Below are 22,931 nucleotides of genomic sequence, written 5' to 3'. Positions count from 1 at the left end.
GGCTGAGCAAGAGCAAATTAAGAGATGATGAGAGTTTGAATTTATTTTGAAATCTGTTCTTTACTGCTTGTATGGGGCCATGTCTCTAGCCTGGGGCAGAGTATTGCTTGTTAAAGCCAATCAACATGTTTATGCTAGATTTAAGCTTGGTCTATAAATAGGAATCCAAAATGAGTCTGAACTTTTGTTTCAGATATTTGTGCATCCCAGGCATTGACTGGACCTCACTGCTCAGGCATTAGCGTTGCATAAATAAATACATTTTCAAATGTTTGTTGGACTCTGACCAAAAAAAAAAAAAAAGGTTCAAAGGTCCTGTTGGGACTTTTGCTGTCCATCAGAAGAGCATACAGTCTAGAGACGAGAGTACTACAGCAAAACTGAGGAGCTGGAAAGCCAGATCAATTCCAATTCCAAGTCCTTCTGGGTCAAATCACTTTGGGCAGCATTGGGTCTCTACCGGAGTTTGTACCAAATGCTTTAGAAGAGAGAACTAGAACTCAATTAGCATACAGGTGTAAAAACATGCTTGAGAGACAATTGGTAGTACTTCTTTTATATTGATGGTATCTGTGGATTGGAAGGGGAATTCAGGTCGTGTACTGATGAGTTTTCAGAAGGAATAGGAGAGGACAAGATGGGGGAAGGAGCAGACATGCTATGTACTGTGCCAACAAGCTCTTTAGATGTAAATGAACAAGAAATTTTTAGAAGCTTGTTCCAAAGTCTATCAGAGAAAACAGAAAGAATCTCACTGATATCACTGATCTTTGGACAAGACCCTAATCTCTCAGACACTCAAGCAAAAGGATATCTCAGGGTTTTTTTTGCAAGGCCTTCTGAAGTTAGGAAGATTTCTAATCACATCCACAAGCTCTTGCCCTGGGTTAACAGGAAAGGTTAACATTGCATTCTTTTGCTTTCTACTTTGGGGGGAAAAGAGAGACTTCGAGTAGCCTGGAGATAAAAAATAATGGTTGCATTGGGATTTGTTTGTTTCTAACGCTGTGCCAGCATGTCCAGGAGGTGTATAAGAGAGAATTTGAGGTACCTCCATTCCTTTCCCAGAGCTGCTTGTGACCTGTGATGTTACAGTTTATTCAGAAACCTTAAACAAAAAACAAATTCAGAGCATGACTAAAGGTTCCCTTTGGAGTCAGAGCAGCATTACATTATAAGGCCCTCTTAAAAAATATCTAAGCCTGCTGATTGTAGCCATGACAGATTGCAATGGTGTAGTGTCTTCCAATTTTTCAGAAAATTGTGTGTTCTGCTCCAGGGTATTATAAATTCTTCAGAAGTGTTCATATGGACAGTAGGTGACAGCACAAGGGCATCTCCAGATAAGCAAACCGTGTTGTCCAGGCTCAGTGCCTGGGAGGTGACAGGGCTCCCGCTGTTGGGCCATCGTGGCCAGAGGGACATGTCTAACTGAGGTCTGAGCAGGAAGGGGAGATCCTAAAGGAATACAGCTCAGAAAATGAGAGGGAAGCCAGTACACAGATGTAACACGAAGGAACAAGGAGTGTACCGGACCTAGAAGTCCGAGTAAGTCATCTCCAGAGAGACCTGCTCTTCTCCAGCACTGCCACCCCAAGGAGCTGGGCACCCTGGACAGCTGGTGGCCTTCCTCAGGCCCCACTCCCCAGTTTGTGTCATTTAGCGATGCATGAAGGATCCTCTTGAGTTCAGTGGGCCCAGCACCGGGTGTTTCTGTGCAGGGAGTACAACAGCAGGTGTTGGCCTTGGAGGGCCTCTTTGAATCCCCACCAGCCTGCCCAGCACATCTGCAGCACAGAACGACCGGCTGAAGTAGGAATAGCTGCGTGTGAGCCCGGCGCGTGTGGAGGGAAGCCAGCATTGAGCTGGCATTGAGCAGCGTGTGGTGGTGTCTGTGGCGCACACGGCTGCCAGCATGCCCTGCCACGAGGCACGATGCAGCGCCGCTCCCACCGATGTCACCCTCTGTTTTGGGGAGGCCCTAAGTTTTCTCCTGGCAGCAGCAGGGGGACAGCATCCCAGCAAAACCCATGTTTGATCGAGGCTACTATTGCAACCAATTAAGGCAGTACAATAAGATGGATCTTAAAAGACCAGGGAATTGCTTTTGTCTTACTTCAGCTCAATTCTTTCTGACAGGAAACCAGGCCTTTGTGTCTCATGGAAGAATTATGCTGAATTGTTAATCTTCTTCATACATTTCCCTTCTCGGTGATGACACACTCATTGTTGAGTTCGGCTGCTAACAAAATCATTATCTGTCGAGTGTCTTCAATTTGCTGAGAAACCGGTCGGCTTAATGTATCTGAAGTTTTGTGCTTAGAAATAGGCATGCTGGAACATCCTTTTTTCTTCTTTGCATTGCTGTGGTTTCCCAAAGCCTTGGCTTCCTAGCTGTACCTCAAAATAGGCTCTATCCTTCCCTTTTCTCTGATGGGCTTACGGGATATTTGCTACATTTTGGACATACATGTCTGAAGGCATAGAGGGAGTCAAGGTCTAAGCCCTAAGCTCCTCATAATTGAACCAGAAAGCGGAAATTGTATAAATTTTAGAAAAGAAAAAAAGCACATTGTTTTCAGTTGGTGTGAACAGTTTGCAAGCTCCTCTATTGAGACTGGTGGAGCTGGGGAGCATTACACCTGACACAAATCTGCCTTTTGGTACTGGGACTGACATTGCTGACCTATATGGAGCTATCCCACATGAACAGGGGTGCAAGTGCAGGTTACGCCTTAAAAAGCCAGGCAAACTCTGCACCTTTGGCAGCAGCTGGGCAGGAAGGGTCCATGGCATGGCTGTAGGTCTATGTGGGCATGAGGCAAAGGGCAGTTCCGCCTGGATTTTGCTGTTCAAACCGATCAGGAGCATTTCCAGAGTGAATGGCTAGGCTGCGATGGTCCTAGGGCAGCACATGTATGTTTTTGTCTGGAGGCTTGTTGCTTCTCATTGCCTTCAGGCTTTGGGCTAGGTAGAAGAAGGAGCCAAGTCCTTCCCTCTGATGCAGATCAGCTGACCTGCTCTGCACAAGAGAGGGAGTTTAATACATGAAAACCACACGCTTCTGCTTTACCTGCTCAGGACAAGTTATTTGATGCCCTTTAATTTCTAATTATTTATTTGTTCCTTTGGGATAAACTGGTAATGTAAGAGAAGGCAGGGGTCAGCAAAACAGCAAGGCAGGAGGGATTTTATTCTAGGGGAAGTGGAATCACACTGACCAGATTTGCATAGTATTTTGTTGCAAAAATATGGATTACAAGGGTTGAAAGAGAGCCGGTGACCTATCAGTAATAAAGCACAGTGAGGAGTAATTAAAAAGGTTGTGTGGCTAATGGTGTTGGTTAGAGGAAGAAAATGTACAAGCTATATAGGTGAAACAAGGGCAGCTGTAAGCCAAAATTTACAGAGCAAGGTAACTTGACATTCATGTAGTTCTCCAGTCGACAAAGGTTTTGTCAGAACTGCAAAGAAAGGGATTGATTATCTGATCATTCATGGGAAGCATTTTGAAAGGACTGACTCATCCCCACAGACAGGACTGACATGGCTCTCCGAAGGCTGAAGTGAATTAAAGAGTCAGGCTATGGGTCATTTCATTTATTCAGAGCAGTTTTGATTGAGATCGTGAAAAAGCAGCTGGTTTGCCAAAGTACATATTTACCTCTTTTAGTAACCTTATCATCAAGTAAAATGCATTTTAGGAACTCTTACATTAAAAAAAAAAAGTCTCTGGCTTAAAAAACACTATAATCTGGCTGTTAACATGATATTGTCCAAATTGTACACATTGGTATGAATGAATGTCAGTCTTAAATTCCCATTAGCTCCCAGCTGGGAAGGGAGTGCATTCAATGTTTGAGTAGAGAGAGCCCTTGGTGCACGGTGTGGATGGCACCTGCCACCCCCACGTGTCCTCTCCTGCCCTCCCAAATGAACCAGTGACCCTCTCTGCACAGCTCTGCTCACATGTACAAACCACCTTGGGATCCCCTGGAAGTTAGTGGATGGGCTTGGATAAATCTCCATTGTACAAAGAGGAGATGGATTTACATATCTCGACTGCTCAGCAGTCATTATTAAAATCACAGCAGAGATCAGAGATTGCTCTAGTATCTGCTCATACTTTTAATTAAGGGGATGTCTGCTGCGTGTCTCACTGTAATCCCAGCCACAGTTGTCTTTGAAGACATCCTATTTCCTTTCCCAATGTGTGTCCCTTGTTATCAGGAAGTCCAAAAGTGGTTGAAGATAGAGAAAACAAGGCTCCAATGAGCTGTTCCTGGACATGCTGTTCAGTTAAGGTGCTTATGGTGTTCATACATCCATTTTTAGTCCTAGTCATCAGCTCAAAGCCCTCCCATGTACTCTGCACCCACTAAATAATTTTTGAAAATTGTTATCCAGTTAGTATTACCCTGCTTGGTGCTCAGATATTGCAATGCTGCATCTAATACAGAACAAAGATATGTGGTTTTGTCTCAAGGAAGCTGAATGTAAGTAGACCCATATGTAGCATTTTAAAGCGGTTTTGTTTTTTCCCACAGCAATGAAATCAGGAGGCACCCAACTGAAGCTGATCATGACGTTCCAGAATTATGGACAGGCGTTGTTCAAACCAATGAAGTAAGTGAAAAAATGTCTGGCTGTATTGTAATGTGAAATTGTGGTGGAATATGCTGTTGTCATTTTATAAGGCATTAGAAGTTTGCTCTAGTATTGCTCAGGGTTGGTGCGGCTAGTTCTCTAGGTTTGCTGCTGGATGTAGAGCTTCGGGCTGTAGTGAAACCTTGCCGTGCTGGATTGGTCTTTGAAAGAGATACTGAGGAGGCTTCTTATATGCATTACAGTCTTCTCAGGAATGTTATTCAGATCTCTGTGAAATCTCCCATCATAAATACAGGGTGTTTTCAGCATTTCTTTCTTATGTAAACTTACACTGCAGGCATGAACTCTATCTAGTGTGTTTCCCCCCGAGGAATGTGACCAGATATGAGAGATGGTTCAGAATAGCTTTGGGAAGACCTATATAGCATTTGTGTGATAAATTATAATTTAATCCATTGATTTATTGCTATTTGTATTAAAAGGCTGTATTAGTCATTTGGCTGTGGCTATGCTGACTGTGAAATTTGAGAGTGATGCTGCAAGATAATCTAGAGAGAAGGGGAAGGACTGGGATGATACAGACTTGATTTTGCACCAGTATCAGGCTGGCCAGACTCCACCGAGATCAGAGAGATTATTCAGATATAAAGCAGATGTAAATGAGTCCTGAATCCTGACCTGTATGTTTGTGTTGTAATAAGGAAAATGACTCTGTGCTCATTGTAGAGGGTTTAGCAAAGACGCTCGGGGCTGCAAAATGTTTAATGAAGCTACTCAATATCTGTGTCAAGGGTACCACTGGAATAATAAATTCATTTCCTTCTTTTGTTGCCACTGTAGGGAAGATCCATTAATTTCCTCTAGGATGGTCCATAAAAGAGTAGAGTAACTCGGAATGGGTGGTTTGAAGTACGTATTGGTGTTGTGTTACAGCTATAGTGGGGTACACAGCTCAGGGGGTAAGCTGCTGGATGGCAGCTGAGATAAATTCCCAATTTTACTATAGATTTTGCTGTAGACTGACCTCAGACAAGTACAGATTTTATTTAATCTTATTTTGACTGCCAGGAGGGACAAATAATTGGTCCCTAATTCCTTCAACTCAAGTTTGAGCAAGAACTCACCTTGTGTGCATTTGTCCTGGTATTCACATGGAAATCCTGTGAGCTTCCAAGGCATTTATGCAAAAGCCAGATGCCTCCATGTTATTTCCCAAATTCCACACAAATTTCTCCATGTTCCTGGTAGAACCACAATTCCCTGGGGGAGTTCAGAGTAAACACAGATAATACAAGTCAGAGGGAAGGTGCTATCAGAGAGCATCTACACAGCATCTTCCCCTCCTAGCCCTCTGCTCTGAATCCTTAGATCATTTACTCCATGATCTATTACTCCATGGGTCCATCCCCCTACATTTGCAAGTTTGATGCATTTAAGCACAATTCCTAATTGTCTCCTGTCCCACGTGGCAAACCCAACAACTGAGCAGGTTTGAGCAGCTTTTAAGTACTAGGAAGAAGTATGGTTTTTACCATGGCTTTTTACATAGTGTGAAATTTGTTTCTTCTCCGTTTGCTGAGAGGCAGATAATTTCAATCTTTATCATTGGTATGACATTGTAATTCGAGGAATGCTAATGAGGTTAAATCAAAAGTTTACTGCTTCTACTGTACTATACACAGCCTTGGCAAGATGATGGATGACAATAGATGTATAGCCACTTTCCTGTATAGAAGCAATTACCACCATCAACCAGTGCAACAACAAAAGATGATGATGTCTTAATCATTCCCTTTGCTTGATTCAAAGGGCAGCAACACCCTATTTTCTCACCGATCTTTGCATTAAATACACATCTGGAAAAAGCAGCATTCGAACATTCAGCAGCTGTGTTCCCAGGCACCACACCTTACAGCAGCAACACTGCTGTGTTTGTGCTGATCATCGCTGAGCACATTAGTGATTTTGAATAACTATGTTTGCAAGCATTTGTCTTCATTCTGGTAGCAGTGAGCAGGGAGCCAGATGCTCAGCTAGCGTAAATCTTCCTAGCTCCTTTGGCATCTGGTCCCATTGGCCTCTTTTCACCAGCTTATGAACGGTTGTTGATGAAGTTCTTGGAAGTGTTTGTAGCATCCTTTCTTGATACAGAAATAAGTGGCCTTGAACTGAAAAAGAAAAAAAGAAAAGCTACGAGACTTCTTGTAAGACCTTACCGAGTCCCTAGGCACCTCCCAGGCTGCTTCTGGTGCTCCTTTTCTGCAGGGTACCGTTCTGATCCAGGCTTCACAAAGCTGGCTGTGCCTTCTGAGGGCAGGAGGCTATAGGAGAGTCATAGATCAGGGCCACATGTCTCCTAAGTGTAGCCTGGCCATCAGCACTGATGGTGCAAGGGTCATTAAAAAAAGTGATAATTTGGGGAGCATGAAACATCATGATTTTGTGATTCTGTGAAGACTGGGGCCTGAGTTTGTCCCTTCAGTGCTGGGGGAGGCCATAGGAGTTACATCTCTATTGAACTGAGCTGTGCCAAAGTGTTTTGGAGAGTAGAGTTGGCATCAGTAGGATTTCAAGCTTGATCCTAAGGAAAACTGATAAACCTGTGTTTCCTACCGTGTCCGGCATCTGAAGTGCTGAAAACTGAATGGTGTGAGGTCCACAGAGGGTAATATGCAGGTGTGAGGCCAGTCTTTACTTGGTTTCAATTCATTTAATTTACCTGGAAAGCTGGTTTTGCTATACACAGCTGTACTCAGCACCTTCCAAACTGAATACCCTTTTTGAGCAGGATAGCTGCAGAATGGGGAGTCCATGGGAACCCTTGCCTGACACAGCCAGGTGTCTGCTCGTGGAAGGGCAGTTCTCCAGACTTCAAGCAGTGATTTCTGAAGGAGAGTGGCAGCAAAACAAATCCCTGGCAAGTCGCTCGAAACCCTGCAGAACTCATCGGTCTTGCTCTGCCCTTTCCCAGCCTCCTAATTCCACATTGAATTTATCCAGAGAGCAAGCCAGCTCTGGAAAAAAAAACAGTCAGGGTTTGGAAATGTGGAAAACAGAATCTGCTTTTGGCACCTTTTGTGCTCAGTGTTTGACATTAACTGACAACTCTTCATCTGGTCATCGATCCAGGGTAGTGGAGCAAATGAGAGGCGGGAAGGGTATCAGTTGGGGAAATGTGATAGCAGTAAATAAAGCCTGATCAGCTGCAATTATTTTATTTATCTGTGGCTCTGCATCTTCATTTCTGAAATAATTGCCCATAAAGGATTGCAGAGGAAGCCAAATCTATTTATAAATCATATGGCCCAGTGTAGATTCCTTTGCTAATTCCAAATGCCTCATAGAAAAAGCGAATATTTGCTAAAACTCCAGGGAAGATTTAATGTATTTGCAATGTATCTTACAGTTAATGTGTAGTTTTATTTAGCTCATAATAGTTCAATCATACAAAATTATTACCATATGGGACAGGAAAAAAATAGCAACCTCCCCTTCTCCCATGATTAGTGTGTCTAACCATATTAGTATTGTAGAGCATAATAAAATTTATTTACATGATCGCTGATATCTGCAGCCACAGCTTTTTATATAACTTAGCAGGTAGAGACGGTGTAGAGCCATAAATTTCAAAGGGTCTTGGCTTATTTGTCCAAAAAGAACATGTGCTTAATAGTTTTATTTGGTTTCTCTTTGTTTCTGCTAGCTGGTGGAGTTAAATAGCTGGCTCAGCAACAAAACCAACACACTTTTTTTTTTTTTTTCCTCCCAAGGCTTTATTCTTGAAGGGGGAGATTCAGCTCCAGCAGAGTCAGTGTCAGGACTCCTATTGATGCCAGGATTTTCAGAGAGGTTTTTACAGTTCCTTATGGAGAAGCCAAATAGAATCGAATAGAAAATGATATCTTGTTATAAGAGTTGTGAGAAAAGTGTCCAGTGGTATGTTTTTAACAATGACATCTCTCATTGCCAGTTTTATAGGCTGCTTTGTACAAATGTGTAGAAAGGGTATTCATTAGAAAATCTTTGAGGTTCATTTGTTCTATTTGAAGAAATACTACTGTATCTTGTGAACTCAATTTTGACTGAAACTGAGATTAAAGCCAGTTCTGTTCCAACTTCAGATTTTTCCTGATATTTTTAACATCTTTTTTCTTTTCTCCTTCTGTTTTTACAAGTCCCAGTGCAGGATTGGTAAGAGCCACGTGGCTGCTTCTTTCAGTATCTGCTGCTCGCAGTTACAGTCTTTAATAAAGTAGAACTAATTAGCATCAGGGTGATATCAGGCCAGAGGAGACTTTTAGGGTCGCAAAATCCAGATTCCTTAAATCACAGGCAATCATCTCATGAAATCTCATCTATAAACTGATCCAACCTTGCTGACCACTGTTTTTATACCCTTTGCCCCTGTTATTCCTCCCGAAAGTTGCTGCTGTGAGTGCACTGAGCAACAGTGCCATTGGTCTCTTGTATTTTGCAAGATAAATATTGATTGCAATTTAACAGTTTAACTGCAGAAGTTTTTCCTTTGGGACTTTACAGAAGAAATGCGTCACACTGAGACCGATTTTGCTGGAACGTTGGCTAGCAGGGGGCACTTTTCCATCGCAGACAAGTCTCCTTGCTCCTGCAGCTCTTAAAGTCGTGACCCATCCCAGTGCCAACCTCCAGATAAGATGGTAGTCACAGTGTCGTACAAAGCTGGTGCTTTACAGGAATACAACCAGCACACTTGCCTTCTAGCTTCTGTAATGTTCCTGTAGCTCAAAGACATGGTGGCTGTTAGCTGGGCTGAAATCTAGCAACCAAGGTCATGGGAGAGATAACGTATTTGTTTCGATTGGCAAAGCACAGCTTTTTATCGTCTTTTAAATGTCGTACTTATAGAGACAAAGAATTATCAGCATTCTTGAAGTTTCTCTTTGATTTCCTTTTTGGAGTGCTCAACAAATAATGCATCTTTTGATAGGGATATTAAATAGGGCAAACAACCCCTGTAATACAAACAACTGTTAATCGCCTTCATTTCCTACAGTTATATTCCCTTCCCAAAGCTGCAGTGTGGCTGTTGTACCTGTGAAAGGCAGCCTCTAGGCCTGATTATCATATCAATTAGCCCGGTGTAATTCTTCTGACTTGGTAGCATTGCTTCCAAGTCAGAGGAGTTGAAATGAACTTCAGCATCAGGGCGGCTGGAAGATTGCTTTCCTTATTACATTGCATATCATGCTGTTTTGAGGAAATACATTTTGCAAACCTGTTGCATTTCAGCTGGCAGGCATCCAGTATAAACATACTGTTATAAGTCAACATGGCAATTAAATCAAATTGCAATGTTTTCTCTGAGCAGCTACAGAAGTGAGATATGCATACAGTAGTTGCTATTCTAGAAGCCTTCCAGGATTAACACTTGGGCACGCTGGAATGTGCCGTGTGAAACCCAACGGAGCAGATGCTGGTCAAAGTACAAACCCGGCCAGTCGGGATTGTCACTTGGTTTTTGTCCGTAAGCTGTTCTACTGTACAGAGATGTTCTCGGAGATCTTTGGTTTTGTGCGAGGTGTGTTATTGGAGACCCAAGGCTCAATAAACTGGTGGGAAAGGCTGATGTTAGTAATCCCGGTATTCAGTTTACATAAGTGTATTTGAAACTGAGAGGAGTGCTGTCTCATTGCATCATGAAGAAGAAATGCTTTTCTGCTGCTCGAAGTAACAAACAATAATCAGATATTCCGTGGACCTCATCCATGAGACTTTGGGCTTTTAAAAGATATATTCAAATCCTTGCCTGCCAAATCCCTGCTGAAATGTTTACCTGACTCAGACTGACAGGCAGATTCTGATTGTGCTTACATCAGGAATAAACCTGGAGTAAGCTGGATGAATTACATCACTTGATATTTAAAGTGCATGAAATCTGATTGTGGTCCTAAAGTAGAGGTTGCCATCTAGTATTTTGGTTCTTCAACTTCTTGTGTATTATGCATGAATTGCTCTTCTCTTTTATAATGAATCCCGTTCATCAGAACATACTTCACTATTTCAATGCAAATTGTGTTTTAGCACTCAGCAGTGCCTGTGGTCCAAGTCTCATTTATGCAAATTGGAAAATTTGCAGTGACTTCAAGGGGAGTTGGATGGGGATTGATGCTGACTGATAGCCCTGGACAGCAATGAAACTCAGTCTTCTGTCTGCCAGTGCATGCTGCATTTCCCCTTGCCACAGTTCAGCAACTGCTGCCTGAAATATTGATCAATCCCATCCAGCCCAAGAGCAATCTGTTCTCCAGTTCTGTAAGTGTGTTTATGAAATGACCCCAGAGTCAAAGTCTGGAAAGTCCAGGTAGCTCAAAGGTTGTCCACTCTGATTAGGGTCTGCAGGGATGCATGACAGCGGTGTTTCACCAGCCAGGACAGGGAAAACAAACCTCTTTTCCTCTTTTTGGCTGAGGCTCTGCTGCGTTGTCCCGAGCTGAGCTGCCCAGTGGTGAGATGGGGCAATACGTGTCACAGTGTTGTCATGCTGGATGATGCCACCTCGTCTGTGGGGTTCAGTCCATCCCATATCAGGGGGTGGAAAGCACTGGGAAGCTGCCTTCCACCATCACCAGTGAATTCTCAAAAATTCCCTCTCCCCTTACCTCCTTGTGGCATCTCCAGCTCCTGGCAGGAGAAGACTTTACCCAGCGGCTCACAGAAGTCCCAGCCCACAATCTCTGTGTCCGGGGTTTTTGCATGAATAATTCAAGCCTTGCATTTTTCTACACCTCATTAGTTGGGGTTTCTCCTGTGGATGATAACACGGTGCTCAATGTGGTTTTTTGGCTCTTGTCTTACACACAAAGGGCCACAGGTACAGGCTGTACCAGCCCCATATCACCTTTTTAAGGGAGAGATGGGCGGGCAGTCATATTTTTCAGTAGCAAAGTGTCTGCATGTATGAAGCCATTGATTAGCCTTCTTCTATCTCAATGCTTGCAGAATCTCGCTAATTAGTCTTCAGGAACAGAGACATGCTGTTTATTACTTCTTTAAAAGCCAGCTACTGCAGGAGCTATTCTTTTTTTTTTTTCTCTTGTTACCAGAGTGTATTAGGAAAGAAGCATTTTCAGTGTCTGATTTTAATCAAGCTATTTCTCCATTTTAATTTTCTACATACCAAGCGATGCAGTCCTGCGGATTTGTCTTTTAATCAGAGACTCATTTTTAGTTCCTCACCTTCCTATTTAACACAACTTACCCTGCATTGGCGGTGCAGAAAAGCAGCAAATGTTATCGAGGGAAGAGCTGGCATGAAATTCATAACCTGTAATTTACTGCTAAGTAACAGGGCTTAGCACACAAGGGACTCATTGGTGTAGCAGTGGGGTAAGATGCCCTTAGTAAATCTAAGCAAAAAAAATATGTCCAAAATGTTTTCAGTGGGATATGCAGATATTGCTACCCTGAAATATTTCATTAGAATTTGTCTCCATTGCTTTACAATTTATAATCCTTAAACTAGGCTCAAGAGACTGAAATTCAGGGAGGGAAAATGATTTGTGCAAGACTTGTGGCATAAACCAGAGGCTGAAGCCGTTGGGCTGTGCAGTGTTTTCTCTCCAGAGCAGCATGCACAGGTTTCTCCTAGTGATCAGTTGTGCTGTGCTCATCTCCACCCTTGGGAGGAATTATTTTTGGAGGCATTTATGGAGCTACATTACTCCCCTCTGCCACTGGTCTTTGTGGTCCAGGCATCCCCACCGCCTTGGAGGATGCAGATGGGGATTTGATCACTCGTGCTGAGATTTGTTTGGAATAATTTTGCTCTTCTAACGCTCACCTTGTTACAGCCCTCAACATTTCTGCATATTCCTTGAGTTAGGGTTGGCTCCCTGCAAGCATCTACAGGAAGGAGCACGAAATCAGCAGCAGTGAACTGGGTCTGATGAAGCAGTTTCAGTGTTTGAGGACCCACATCCAGCTTTGGCAGAGGGCATTGGTTCAGGCCCCATGGTCAGTGACAAGGCAAAAGCAGTCGTGGCATTCAGGAGGGACCCACAACTGAAGTGACAATGTCTTGCAAGTTGAGATAGGGACACTGGCAAAGCTGAGATGGTTAAGAGGGAGTGCACAGAGTGCATTCAGATTGTGCCATTGGCATGGTGCTGTTGGTGACTCACTGCTGTAAACAAACAAAAAAAATATATATTTAAAATAGCCCTAATAGCTGATAATAATACAGCTTTAGGACATGCTGGGCATTTCTGACTTTCTTTTTCTTTTTTTATTTTCATTTTCAGTGTCTGGTTCAATACCGTTAGTACGTTCTCTTTCTAACTTACGATTTTCCACCCTGCTGTAATGTGCTGCTTGTGGGTAAATAAAAGTGAGAAAGCCTGAAAGACTCATTTGCATGTGAAGAAGTAGCAGAAACCCAGAGTAAACAGCATCTGCAAATGTGTGGGAGCGGGAGAGTAGGGGGGGACAGCAAAACTGTTGTAAATAGAAGCCGTTTAAAGAGCTGGATTATGCACTGCGGATAATAAAATACCCCAAACCAGCTCTTAAGCCAGCTCCTGTTCTCAGCAGCAGAGTCCAACTGATCCTGTTAGCTCTTCAAGCCCCTTCTGTAAACCTTGCTAATCGGTGGTCCGACTTCTTCGTGCAGGGCTGGTCACTGGGCCAGAGGACGAATAATGCCATAGCTGTGCATGGAGACCTGTAAGGGCAGAAGTATTGCAGGCAGATACCAGTACACAGCCAGTCCATGGATTTTGAGCTGCTTTGGTATGCTGGCATGAGGCAGCAAAGGAAATGTTGAATTAATCTGTAGGTGCAGGGGAAATAGAGCAGTGAAGATTATTATTATTTTCTTTAGGTTTTGGTATAGCTTATTTGTATTTTGTTTGATTTTATCTTGTGATACACAGAGCATTTCTACCCAGCACATTTGTATTTATTTCCCTGTATTTCTTGCCTGTTTGAATCACTGCAATATGACAATCCATCCAAAATTTTCAAACGAGCCTCTTTTGCATCTGATTCTTTAGGGATTTATTAAGCAGAAAATCTGATTCCCGGGGCCTAACACCCAGAGGTTTTTCTGCCTTTCATGTTGCAAGCCCAGGTTTCGTGCAGGGAGGAGGGGAGCACAGTGCTGTGCTTCCACGGCCAGCTCTGCCTCCCGGGGCTGCTGGTGGCAGAGACAGCTTAAAGCAAAATCCTGGTTTTTTTCTCCATAAAACCAAGCCGTGAGGCCTGGCCGGGACCATGAGCTGTTGCTGGCAGGATGGGGCACAGCCAGGAGGACCTGTGCCAGCCATGGGCAAGGCGGGGGCAGCAGCTGTCCCTTTCCACATGGTCCCAACGCCCCCCCAAGCCTCTGTGTCTCCCCCGATCCACAGCAGCAGCCAGCCTGACATCTCAGGGCTCCAACACCAGCAAAACAGACTGCCAGAGGAGGGGAGAGCTTCCTTTCCTCATTACCTGCCTAATTACCCTGTTCTTGGAGCCAGCTCAGAGCTAACAGCATCTATTTTTGCAGCTTGCTGGCCCCAGGTAGAAGAGCTGGGTAACGGGTGGGGATTTAGCCCCAAACGTGCCCGTTTTCCTCTGCCTGGCCTCCTTGTCACTGCCCGTGGCAGCTGTGGGGGTTTCTGCTCCTCTCACTCTTTGCTTCGCGGAGTCGGTCTTTTGCACTGCCGATTGCATCGTGGTGCCTCGAGGTTGTTTTGCTGTGCATTGAGCGTTTTAGGACAGAAGCTGCATTCTATGAGCTTCTGCAGCACTTGGGGCAGTAATGCTTTGCCCGAAGCACCGGCGAAGCCTCTGCGTTTGTGCTGCGGCACTGCCGGGCAGCATCAATCCGGAGCGGACGCATGGCTCCAGGAGGTGCGAGCACTCCCAGGGCTCCAGCTCTGTTAGCAGCCAGCGGAAGAGCTGGGTTTTGCAGCGTATCCAGGCCACCTATTCAAATCCAGGCTCTTTTGGCACCCGTGAAATTGTCTGACAACTTGCGAGCGGGCACCGTGCCATGCAAGCAGATGGGCACGGATGGCCCGGCAGCCAAGAGCCCGGGGTGTTCATCTGGCAGGGGGGAGCGGGAGCAAAGCTCCTCGGCGTGCACGGCCAAGCTCCCTCCTGAAGTCAGCGTGGGAAAAGCTGGCACACGACGGGGGGCCTGGTTTTCGGACGGGGTGTTTCGCAGCGGGGGTGTCGCGTCTCCTTCTGGCACGGCGCTGGTAGAGGTGCGTTTCCCGAAGGCTGCTGACGGGGTGGGTTAAAGGAGCCTTGATTTAAGCAAGCTGAAGAGAAGAGAGGCTGCTGCCATGTCCTTAACTCACCAAGTCTTTATGCAGGGAAAAGTTGTTATTATTCATGGCCATGACTTGTCCCTAGATCCACTTCTTTTTTGGTTAATTTGCTGAGAGAGAGAGAAGGTGTCCTTACAATCGAAGGTGCTGACTATGCAAGGACATGGCTTATGGAAACCAAGATCTCTCTTTCCAGGCAGGAGATAGCAGCAGGGGAGCCTTCCTTCAGCATTTGTGCTCCATCCAGTCCATACCACTCCAACACCGAGGACAGGCTAGTTTCTGAGATGCTTTCAACCCGAGCTCCCCATCTCGATGCACGGCGTGGTGGTGCCAGCCAGCCCCTGGCGCCGTCCGGCGTCCCCCAGAGGCTCACCTTGAAGGCAGCAGCGCAGCAAGGTTTTTAACTACCTCTGCCAGGCAGTGTCCTCTGAGAGGCTGCCTCCTGCCACAAGTGCGCTGTGAGATAAAAGGATTTAAACATCCTCTTTGGGGCCTCACAGAAATTGTCAGGAGGGCTTTCTTTAAAGCCTAACTCCAGGGAAGGCCTTAATGCTTACTGCCTGGAGGGAAGCTTCTCTCACACAGGCAAGTGTTTGGAGGTGATTGACAGATCATTAATTAACTGTTATTAATTAACCCCCTAATCTGAAGGGAGGGAGGATCTCCTTGTGGGCCTGGATCCTGTCCTTTCTTTGAACAAAGGAGTCCTCTGTTCTGCTGCACTCCCAACCCCATCTGTCTTTGGGACTGAAGAAGCTCACAAAGAAGGCAGGCCTAATGATCCACCTTTTACAGCCCCCCCTTCAACCACCCTCATTTCCTGGCAGCCGCAGTTCAAGCAGGTGATTTGCAGGAGCAAGACTATTTGCGTCTATTACTCCAAATGTAGAGAAGGAGATCTGTGTAAAAATAAATCTGTTGTTGCCTTTCAGCCTCGCCTTGTTCCCCGCAGTGTAGGATGGGCTCTGGAAGGGTGCCGGATCTGTCTGTAACACGACCCAGCTCTGCATGTGGATGGTCTCATACCTCCCTTCAGGCTGGCCATGCTTTGAAAGGTTTTGGCCAAAAATTAGGACAGAAAAACTTTCTTTCTTGTCCAGGTTAGCTCCAGCGTAGTGACCTCCCCTCTGTCCTCCCCAGCCCCAGCTGTGCTAAGTGCTGAGTCCAGCTGCAGCCGCAGCTGTAGTGGAAGGGACAAATGCGTCTTGTGCTGACTTCAGCTGGACTTTGCTGGTGTCCTTGAAGATATTACTTGGCTCTAATCATTCTGAGCCAGCCCCTATCTCCTGCCAGTTGTACCTCTAATAACCTCCTATGTCAGGCACCAGGATAATGATAGCTTTATTTAACTTTGTCTGCATTTGCCTTTCCAGGAGCAGCAATGCAGCAAATCTGTACGCTATCTGTGGCCTAAGAGAAGAAATAGTCCCGTTTATCCCTAAACATCAGCTTGCAAGTTCTTTGCCAGTCCTGATAAAATATCAGTGGTGCTGACAAGCCAATAGTCATAATCACTGAGTGTTTTGCTGATGATTGTGCTAAGCTTTGCGTCCAATATTGTTGACCCTACATGTTTCCTATTATGTGCTGCATCCTTTGGCAGGAGACAGACCTTCTCAAGGATCAATATAATACCCATATTGCAGGAGTTATCTAAAACCCATAACGTTTGGCATGGCTTGATCCTTTTATTCAGCGTAGTGTATCAGGATTCATCCCTCCAGTGCAATTTCAGACAGCAGCATTAATGCTGTATAATCAAGAATGGAAATGGCCTCACTTTTCTGACATCTGAATTACATTTTTAACTATAATTTCCTTTATTAAGTAAAAGAAAGCCAAAACAAAAAAAACACCAGTATTGGAGGCTTACTTTCAGGATTATATAATGCAGTCCTTTGAATGGATGAGGACTATGAATCATTTTTGTGTAAATACTGGTTGAGGCTGTTCATTTGCTTGTTTATGAAGGATTTTTGTTTTGTTTTTGTCCCTGCAAATGCCAGTCTATCACTTTCCATGCAGTAACACAGTTAAGAGCTCCCTGGTCCCTCTTATCTCACTGTACTCTTATTAGATTATTGGTTTCTTTCTTCTGTTCCTTCCCCTGAAAATTCACTCACTGTAAAAGGTGAGATTGCAGCGTATTGAGCTGTGTGATATTGCACCAATTGTTTATTGCAGTATCTTTTAGATTTTAAGACCTACAGGTCCTGAAAGTATTTTGGTGTTACCAAAGACTTTACTATCTGTGAATTTACGGAAGGTATTTTCTGGCACTCAGCAATGACTCCAAAGCCCCAAAGAATTACTCTCAACAGCCCTGAGTTTCAAAGCCTGACATCACTGTGAGCAAGGAATACAAATCCATCAACAGGAGCAGGATTTTAATTGCTTTAGAATGATTCTATAGAAATCTAAAATTGCTTTGTGGGATGAAAAAAATCCCCACTTTTATCTGTGAAGAGGTTTTAATTCTGGTGAATAAAATAAGTGGCTGCTGTAATAATACAAGATTTTTTCCCTCTGACTGTGTGGCTGTTCCTTCAGCCCGTGCCTGCTGGGATTTTATCCTTGAGCAGTGAGACATCGGAGTTCATCAGATATTATACGTGGCAATTGCCAAACCAGGAGAGGCTCTTTGGTGGCTGGAAGATTTGTGCTTCTGTTATGTTCGCTCTTAAAAAATGAGACCCCCTGCGTTCTTTTGCAATGTGACCTTCTCTAGCTGATCATGTGCTGTATTTTCTCTGTGATCTGATCTTAAGGGTAATCAAAAGGTCAATAGTGCTTTAAAACACAATAATACCTTGACTCTTGCTTTGCAGCCTTTTTTTTTTTTTCTTTTCTTTTTTTTTTTTTTTTTTATGAAAGGAACCAAAACCTCTGCAGACATTTCTACATCTGGCTTAGTTTCTGGTTAAATGCATCCTCAGGGAGTGTTAGAAAATATTACTTCTCCTCTTTAGAAGTAAATGAGTCATATTTTCCAAAACAGTTTTCAAGGAAAGGGCTATCAGAAGTTGTTTATATTTTCCTGTTAAATAGATCTGGTGAATACTTGAAAATAGTCTGCAAGCAAAGTCTGAAAGGCTTCAGCAGCAAATTCCTTCACAGCTGACGTGTGGCTGAGCCAGGGATGGGGCAGACCACGATGATCCCTTCCTTATTCCACCCCTTTTGCTAGAGAAACCTTCTCTGAACCCCCAGATAAGCCTTAGCCCACGCTCTTGCTGGAAAAAGGCACCCTTTCTCCTGTCTGCATCCCACAATCGTCACTGATGTAGCTAGACCTTCCCAAAGCCTCCCAAGGCCATTAGCAGGCATCTCTCAAGTGGAGCCAAAATAGCATCTAATACTGGTCAGCAGCAGCATTTCCTTACCAGGTATTTAAATGATTATTGAGCTCACTTTAGGGAGGGAAAAACAAACAAACAAAAAAAAATAATAAAAGGGAAAGGAGGATCTAACATTTGTTATTTTAGTTAGTGGTAAGCTTGAGATGTGGTGATTGGCAGCTGCTCCTGAAATTCGGCACTGATATTTTTCCTTTTTGAAGCATCCTGATGCTAACATGCATTAAGGTATGGAAAACCTTCCTAGTGAGGGCTTTAAAATATTTTTAATTATTTTCAGAAATAAACCTAGCCATTATTGTATTTTCGAAGGACGATTATTTTGCCCTTTCTTGCATAACTACACATTTTAAAATAATTATTTTTATATTGATTTTCTTCAAATTGACCATAACAAACCAGACAAATCTCTTCAGGATTAATTTTCCACCTAGCTGAAGAAATTAGCTGTTGCTTTCTCCCTCCCACCTCAAAGTCGTGGTAGAATGGTTACCTGGATACCCTGCCTGTAAAGGATGTATGTGCTGAAGCAATTTAAATAGCCTGATTTGTCATCTAACTGCAGACATCATTAGCAAAGCATTATTTGGCTGGAACATTGTAGGCTGAACATGGATAACTCCTCTATGTTGAGGAGAGATTTAATTTAACCACCTTGTGCCCAAATAGTGCCTGTCTTGAGAAAGGGAGCTGCTGCAAGTCCAGTGTGAGGACCTGTGTCTGGGTGGGAAATTATTTTACCGTTGTGTATAGCTTTTGGAAATGTATTCTGCACCAGGGCGAAAACAAGATCTTTCAAATATATTGTTTTAAAACCCGCTGATCTGTTTATTTGGGGACTAAGAGATAATTTGCAGATGGAGGAAAGAGGGGAGGGAAGGAGATTTGAACCTGGCTTTTGCTTTTTTCCCAGTAGTTTTTCCCCTTTTCCCCTGTTGCAGTGTACTTCTCTTGTTAGCCTCTCAGTTTTTAAAATGACAATTACATGAGGATGGAAAGATGCACAAAAGCATTTATTGTAGAAAAAAGGTGAAATTACAGTGATGACTTGAGATTAATTTTACTGCATATGACAGTGTGCAAAGCAGGAAATAGTCACCTCCTCTGGTAAATACTGCATGCCGGGAGGAGGGAATGGTCATTTCCCTGGAATCTGGCTATAGGGCATGGCCAGGGGTTAGCCTCTGCATAACAGTAAGGAATGAATAAAAAGAAATCTGAGCTATCAGATCACTTTTTAGGTCTGGACTCAACCTAACTTACTATTTCAAGGCTTTGTCCAAAATCAGGTTAGTCGTATTGATTGCAGGATGATTTGGAAGATTCAGCTAGGGTCTGGGGATTTGTCAGATAGGTTCAATGGACCTGCATCCTTCCGTCTAAGCTAATTCTGCAGCTACAGCTGAATTGCAGGAGCACCACAATTGCATAGCTGCCAATTACATATTCCTGAACGTCCTCCTTGGCAAGTCAACTCCCAAATCATGTTCAGGAATCATAGTCTTAAATGAAGCACGGTTGCAAAATATTCTGCTGATCTATGGTGCAAGTCTTTTTCCTTTAGTCGTAATTGATGTTACAAATTTTTTTATGGCTTCTGTCATTAGTATTCCCAATTGGCTCGATCTACAATTTATTTCATGCTATAAAAATGCTAAGAATTTTCTCCTGATTAGCAGCAGCAGCAGGGCACATTTCTAGATTTATCAACATGGGATATTTTGAGGCGGGTAAGGAATCTTTTGTCTTTGAATTAAAATGTGTCTAGACAGTTTTTTTTGTTACAAATCTAGCAAAATGAAGATACTTTCTAGGTAGTAATTAAATTCCTTCAGTGACATACAGTCTATTATGCACAAGACTTCAGTATAATGAATATATTTATTTCCAGGAAATCTACAGTATTTTCCTTGCCATTTGTAGGAGTAAGCATATAAATAATGCAAACCATGCTGCGCTGCTTTTCAGTTCTTCCTAGGAAATTATGCCATTAAAAATGCCATGATTCTTTCAGGCACACACAGACACAGCAGGTAAAAGGAATGTTCATGTGATGAACAGTGACAGAAGCAGCATCAGCTAATACATAACACTGCACAGCACAGCTCAGACAATGAAATTGTTTGCAGTAATTATGACGCAGAATAAGACTGTTGTTTAACTTAACATCATGGTAGTCAAACTGGGATCCATCAAAGTGGGCTCTGAATTTACAGCTGAGGGTTAGGACTAAGAGGCACAAAATAAGATGGGGGGAGATGGAAAACTCTGCAGCCTCCCCTGCCACTCCAAACACCCACCATCGATAGCCATAAAGAAAATCAAACCTCATTTGAGCAGTTTGGGAAATACAAGGCCCCAGAAAATTCCTTGTGGGCTTGTTTTTGTTTGAGAGCACATGTTGCTGTTAGAAATCTGCAATTCAGATGTTAAAATATCTCTTCTGCAAAAATAGCAGTCGCTCCTGCAGCTTTCAGACAGCAAAGATCAGCCAGTGCATAAAAGCACGGTCGCGTCCCTTTTCTCAGTGAGGTAGGAGTGTTTGGTATGTTAAGGCAGGAAAATTTACCATCTACCATTTGTAGGCATTCCTTATGCATAAGCAGGGCTTTAGTACGTGTTGCAAATGGAAATTGAGTACATTATGTGCCTGGAAGGAGTTTATCTAACTATTTATGGGCTGATCACATTTTGAGCTAGAATTGCCTGGGTTATTTTTAGTGAAATAACGTTACAGGAGTAGGTGCCTTTAGAAAGGAGCAGCGAAATTCTCCCGTTGCGTGGCAGTGCTGCACAGAGTGACTCCCAGACCTTGCTTGTTTGTCTGATCTCAAACCTTCATGTCCCCAGGCTCATGGAGGAGAAGCCAAATCCCCACTGCCCCCAGTGGGGCTGCCGTTTCAGATCAATGAATCGCAGCTTGGAGCCAGGCTTCAACCTCCCACAAAGCAGCCCTGTGCATCTCTGTGCTTTCCTCCTGTCCAGCTGTGTGTCGAGCACTTGGATGGCTTTGGCCAGCCTGGAGCTCTGGCTTGGAAGTGGTGCGTGGCTGCTCCCTGGCAATCCAGCCTAGGTTTTCCCATCCCTCAAGCACGGTGCCCACGGAGTGCATGTGTTTGCCCTGTGGTTTCAGAATGGATTAATTTTCAGAGCTGAGGTTTGTTGTAGCTGGTTCAAAGGAGCTTTGTACAGGAGTGAAATCAGCTTAGCACGAGGCTGTTGGGTGAAGTTTTTGTTGGATCTGGCAGAATAGTTCAAAAAGCCAAAGAGTTCACTGTCTAAGGAAAAAAGGCCTCCATCTGCTTTCTCACCTTTACTTTCAGGGTAAAAGTCAACAGTTTTCACTCAACTGCTCTTTGATACAGATGCAGAAAGAAATTCCACAAACATTAGAGATGCAGATGTAAAACAGCACATCATTAGCACGAGTAACTACCCCTTCTTTCTAATAGAAAATGAATGGAAAACCATTAAAACTCATGAAATAATAAGGCAGAAGCATATAATTTAATATGGTCATCTATTTGGAAATGCACATTGTGCATAAATAAGCAGACATATCAGCAGGGAATCCACAGCCATCTAGCAAGTAAGTTGTTTTGCTGTTGCCATCTGACCTGTAGATAAGTGGAAACAATGTCTTCATTAAACCTACAAAACTGCACATTAATCATTAGCAAAACCACTGCTGCGAGATGTAGGGGAAGCCTTGCTGTGGCTCGGGGAGCTGTGTGCATGTACATAATGGCAGGCTCTAACTATTAAGTTCATATCGAAAATAGATCTGCTGTTGGCATGAAGGCTTGAGCCACAGCGCTTGCGTGCCTGCTATAAAGGAAACCCAGTTTATAGTTTCTAGACTTACTATATGTTGGGGAAGAAAAGGTGTATCTGCAAAAAAATCTATTCTACGTGTAGAAAATAGAATGGCAGATTTAATCCTGTGTTGCACCTTTTGGTCATTTTGCTGGTATTTCTGCAGGTAAGCAACAGACCCACTTTATTTTGTCTCCTCTGTTTTCCTCATTCAACCAATAAGCCAATTCAGTCCGAAAGTAGTCAGACTGTCTGTAACTAATCCTATAATACTTTCTTGACATTCATATTGCTGTTGAGCATTTCTGTCAATAAAGTCATTGCCTGTGAGCTGCATGGAAAACAGAGTGCCCAGGCAAAAAACACAGGTTTCGTTCTTATCAATATTTTGATAAAATGAAGATCTTCTCTCAGCTTTACTGGAATTTACTCAAGCATTTGATAATAGCAGCCTATTGGGCATGGCTAAGGAGGGAACTTCAGGGATCTATACTAAAACACGAGAAAATGGCCTGTGTATTCTTTTTTATCCAAGATCTGAGTCCTGGAAGTGTCAAACACACAGTATGTTTTGGACAGAGTTGAAATTCCAATATTAATTTCAGATGCTACTCCCTAGCCTTGCCTAATCCTACAATATCCGCCTTGATATTAGTAAGAGCTGCGGAAGATGTCATTGCCATTTTCAAACTAAATACTAAAAGCAAAGGTTATGTTTTCTGTCCCCCACATTCAGGCACGGACAAGAAAGGGGTGTTTGCTGTCACAGCCAGCTCATTTGGTTATTCCCTTCAATCTGCATCTGGCCCACGTTCCACTGAAACTAGTGAGGGCTTTTCCCATGACTTTGCTGGCC

General features: G+C 43.5%; 1 protein-coding gene across 2 annotated transcripts in view; it reads left to right on the top strand.

Annotated features, from left to right (window-relative positions):
- The window catches only part of FAM20C (FAM20C golgi associated secretory pathway kinase), a 58,127-nt gene that overhangs the window by 7,563 nt on the left and 27,633 nt on the right, over positions 1-22,931 (top strand). For both annotated transcript variants that reach the window (XM_083800368.1, XM_083800367.1), the window contains one exon: positions 4,548-4,626. In XM_083800368.1, the coding sequence (XP_083656494.1) occupies positions 4,548-4,626 (79 nt within the window). The remainder of the gene's footprint in view (positions 1-4,547; positions 4,627-22,931) is intronic.

This window comes from Anser anser (assembly GCF_964211835.1).
Source record: "Anser anser genome assembly, chromosome: 15".
Taxonomy (NCBI): domain Eukaryota; kingdom Metazoa; phylum Chordata; class Aves; order Anseriformes; family Anatidae; genus Anser; species Anser anser.
This window is presented reverse-complemented; position numbering and strand designations above follow the sequence as displayed.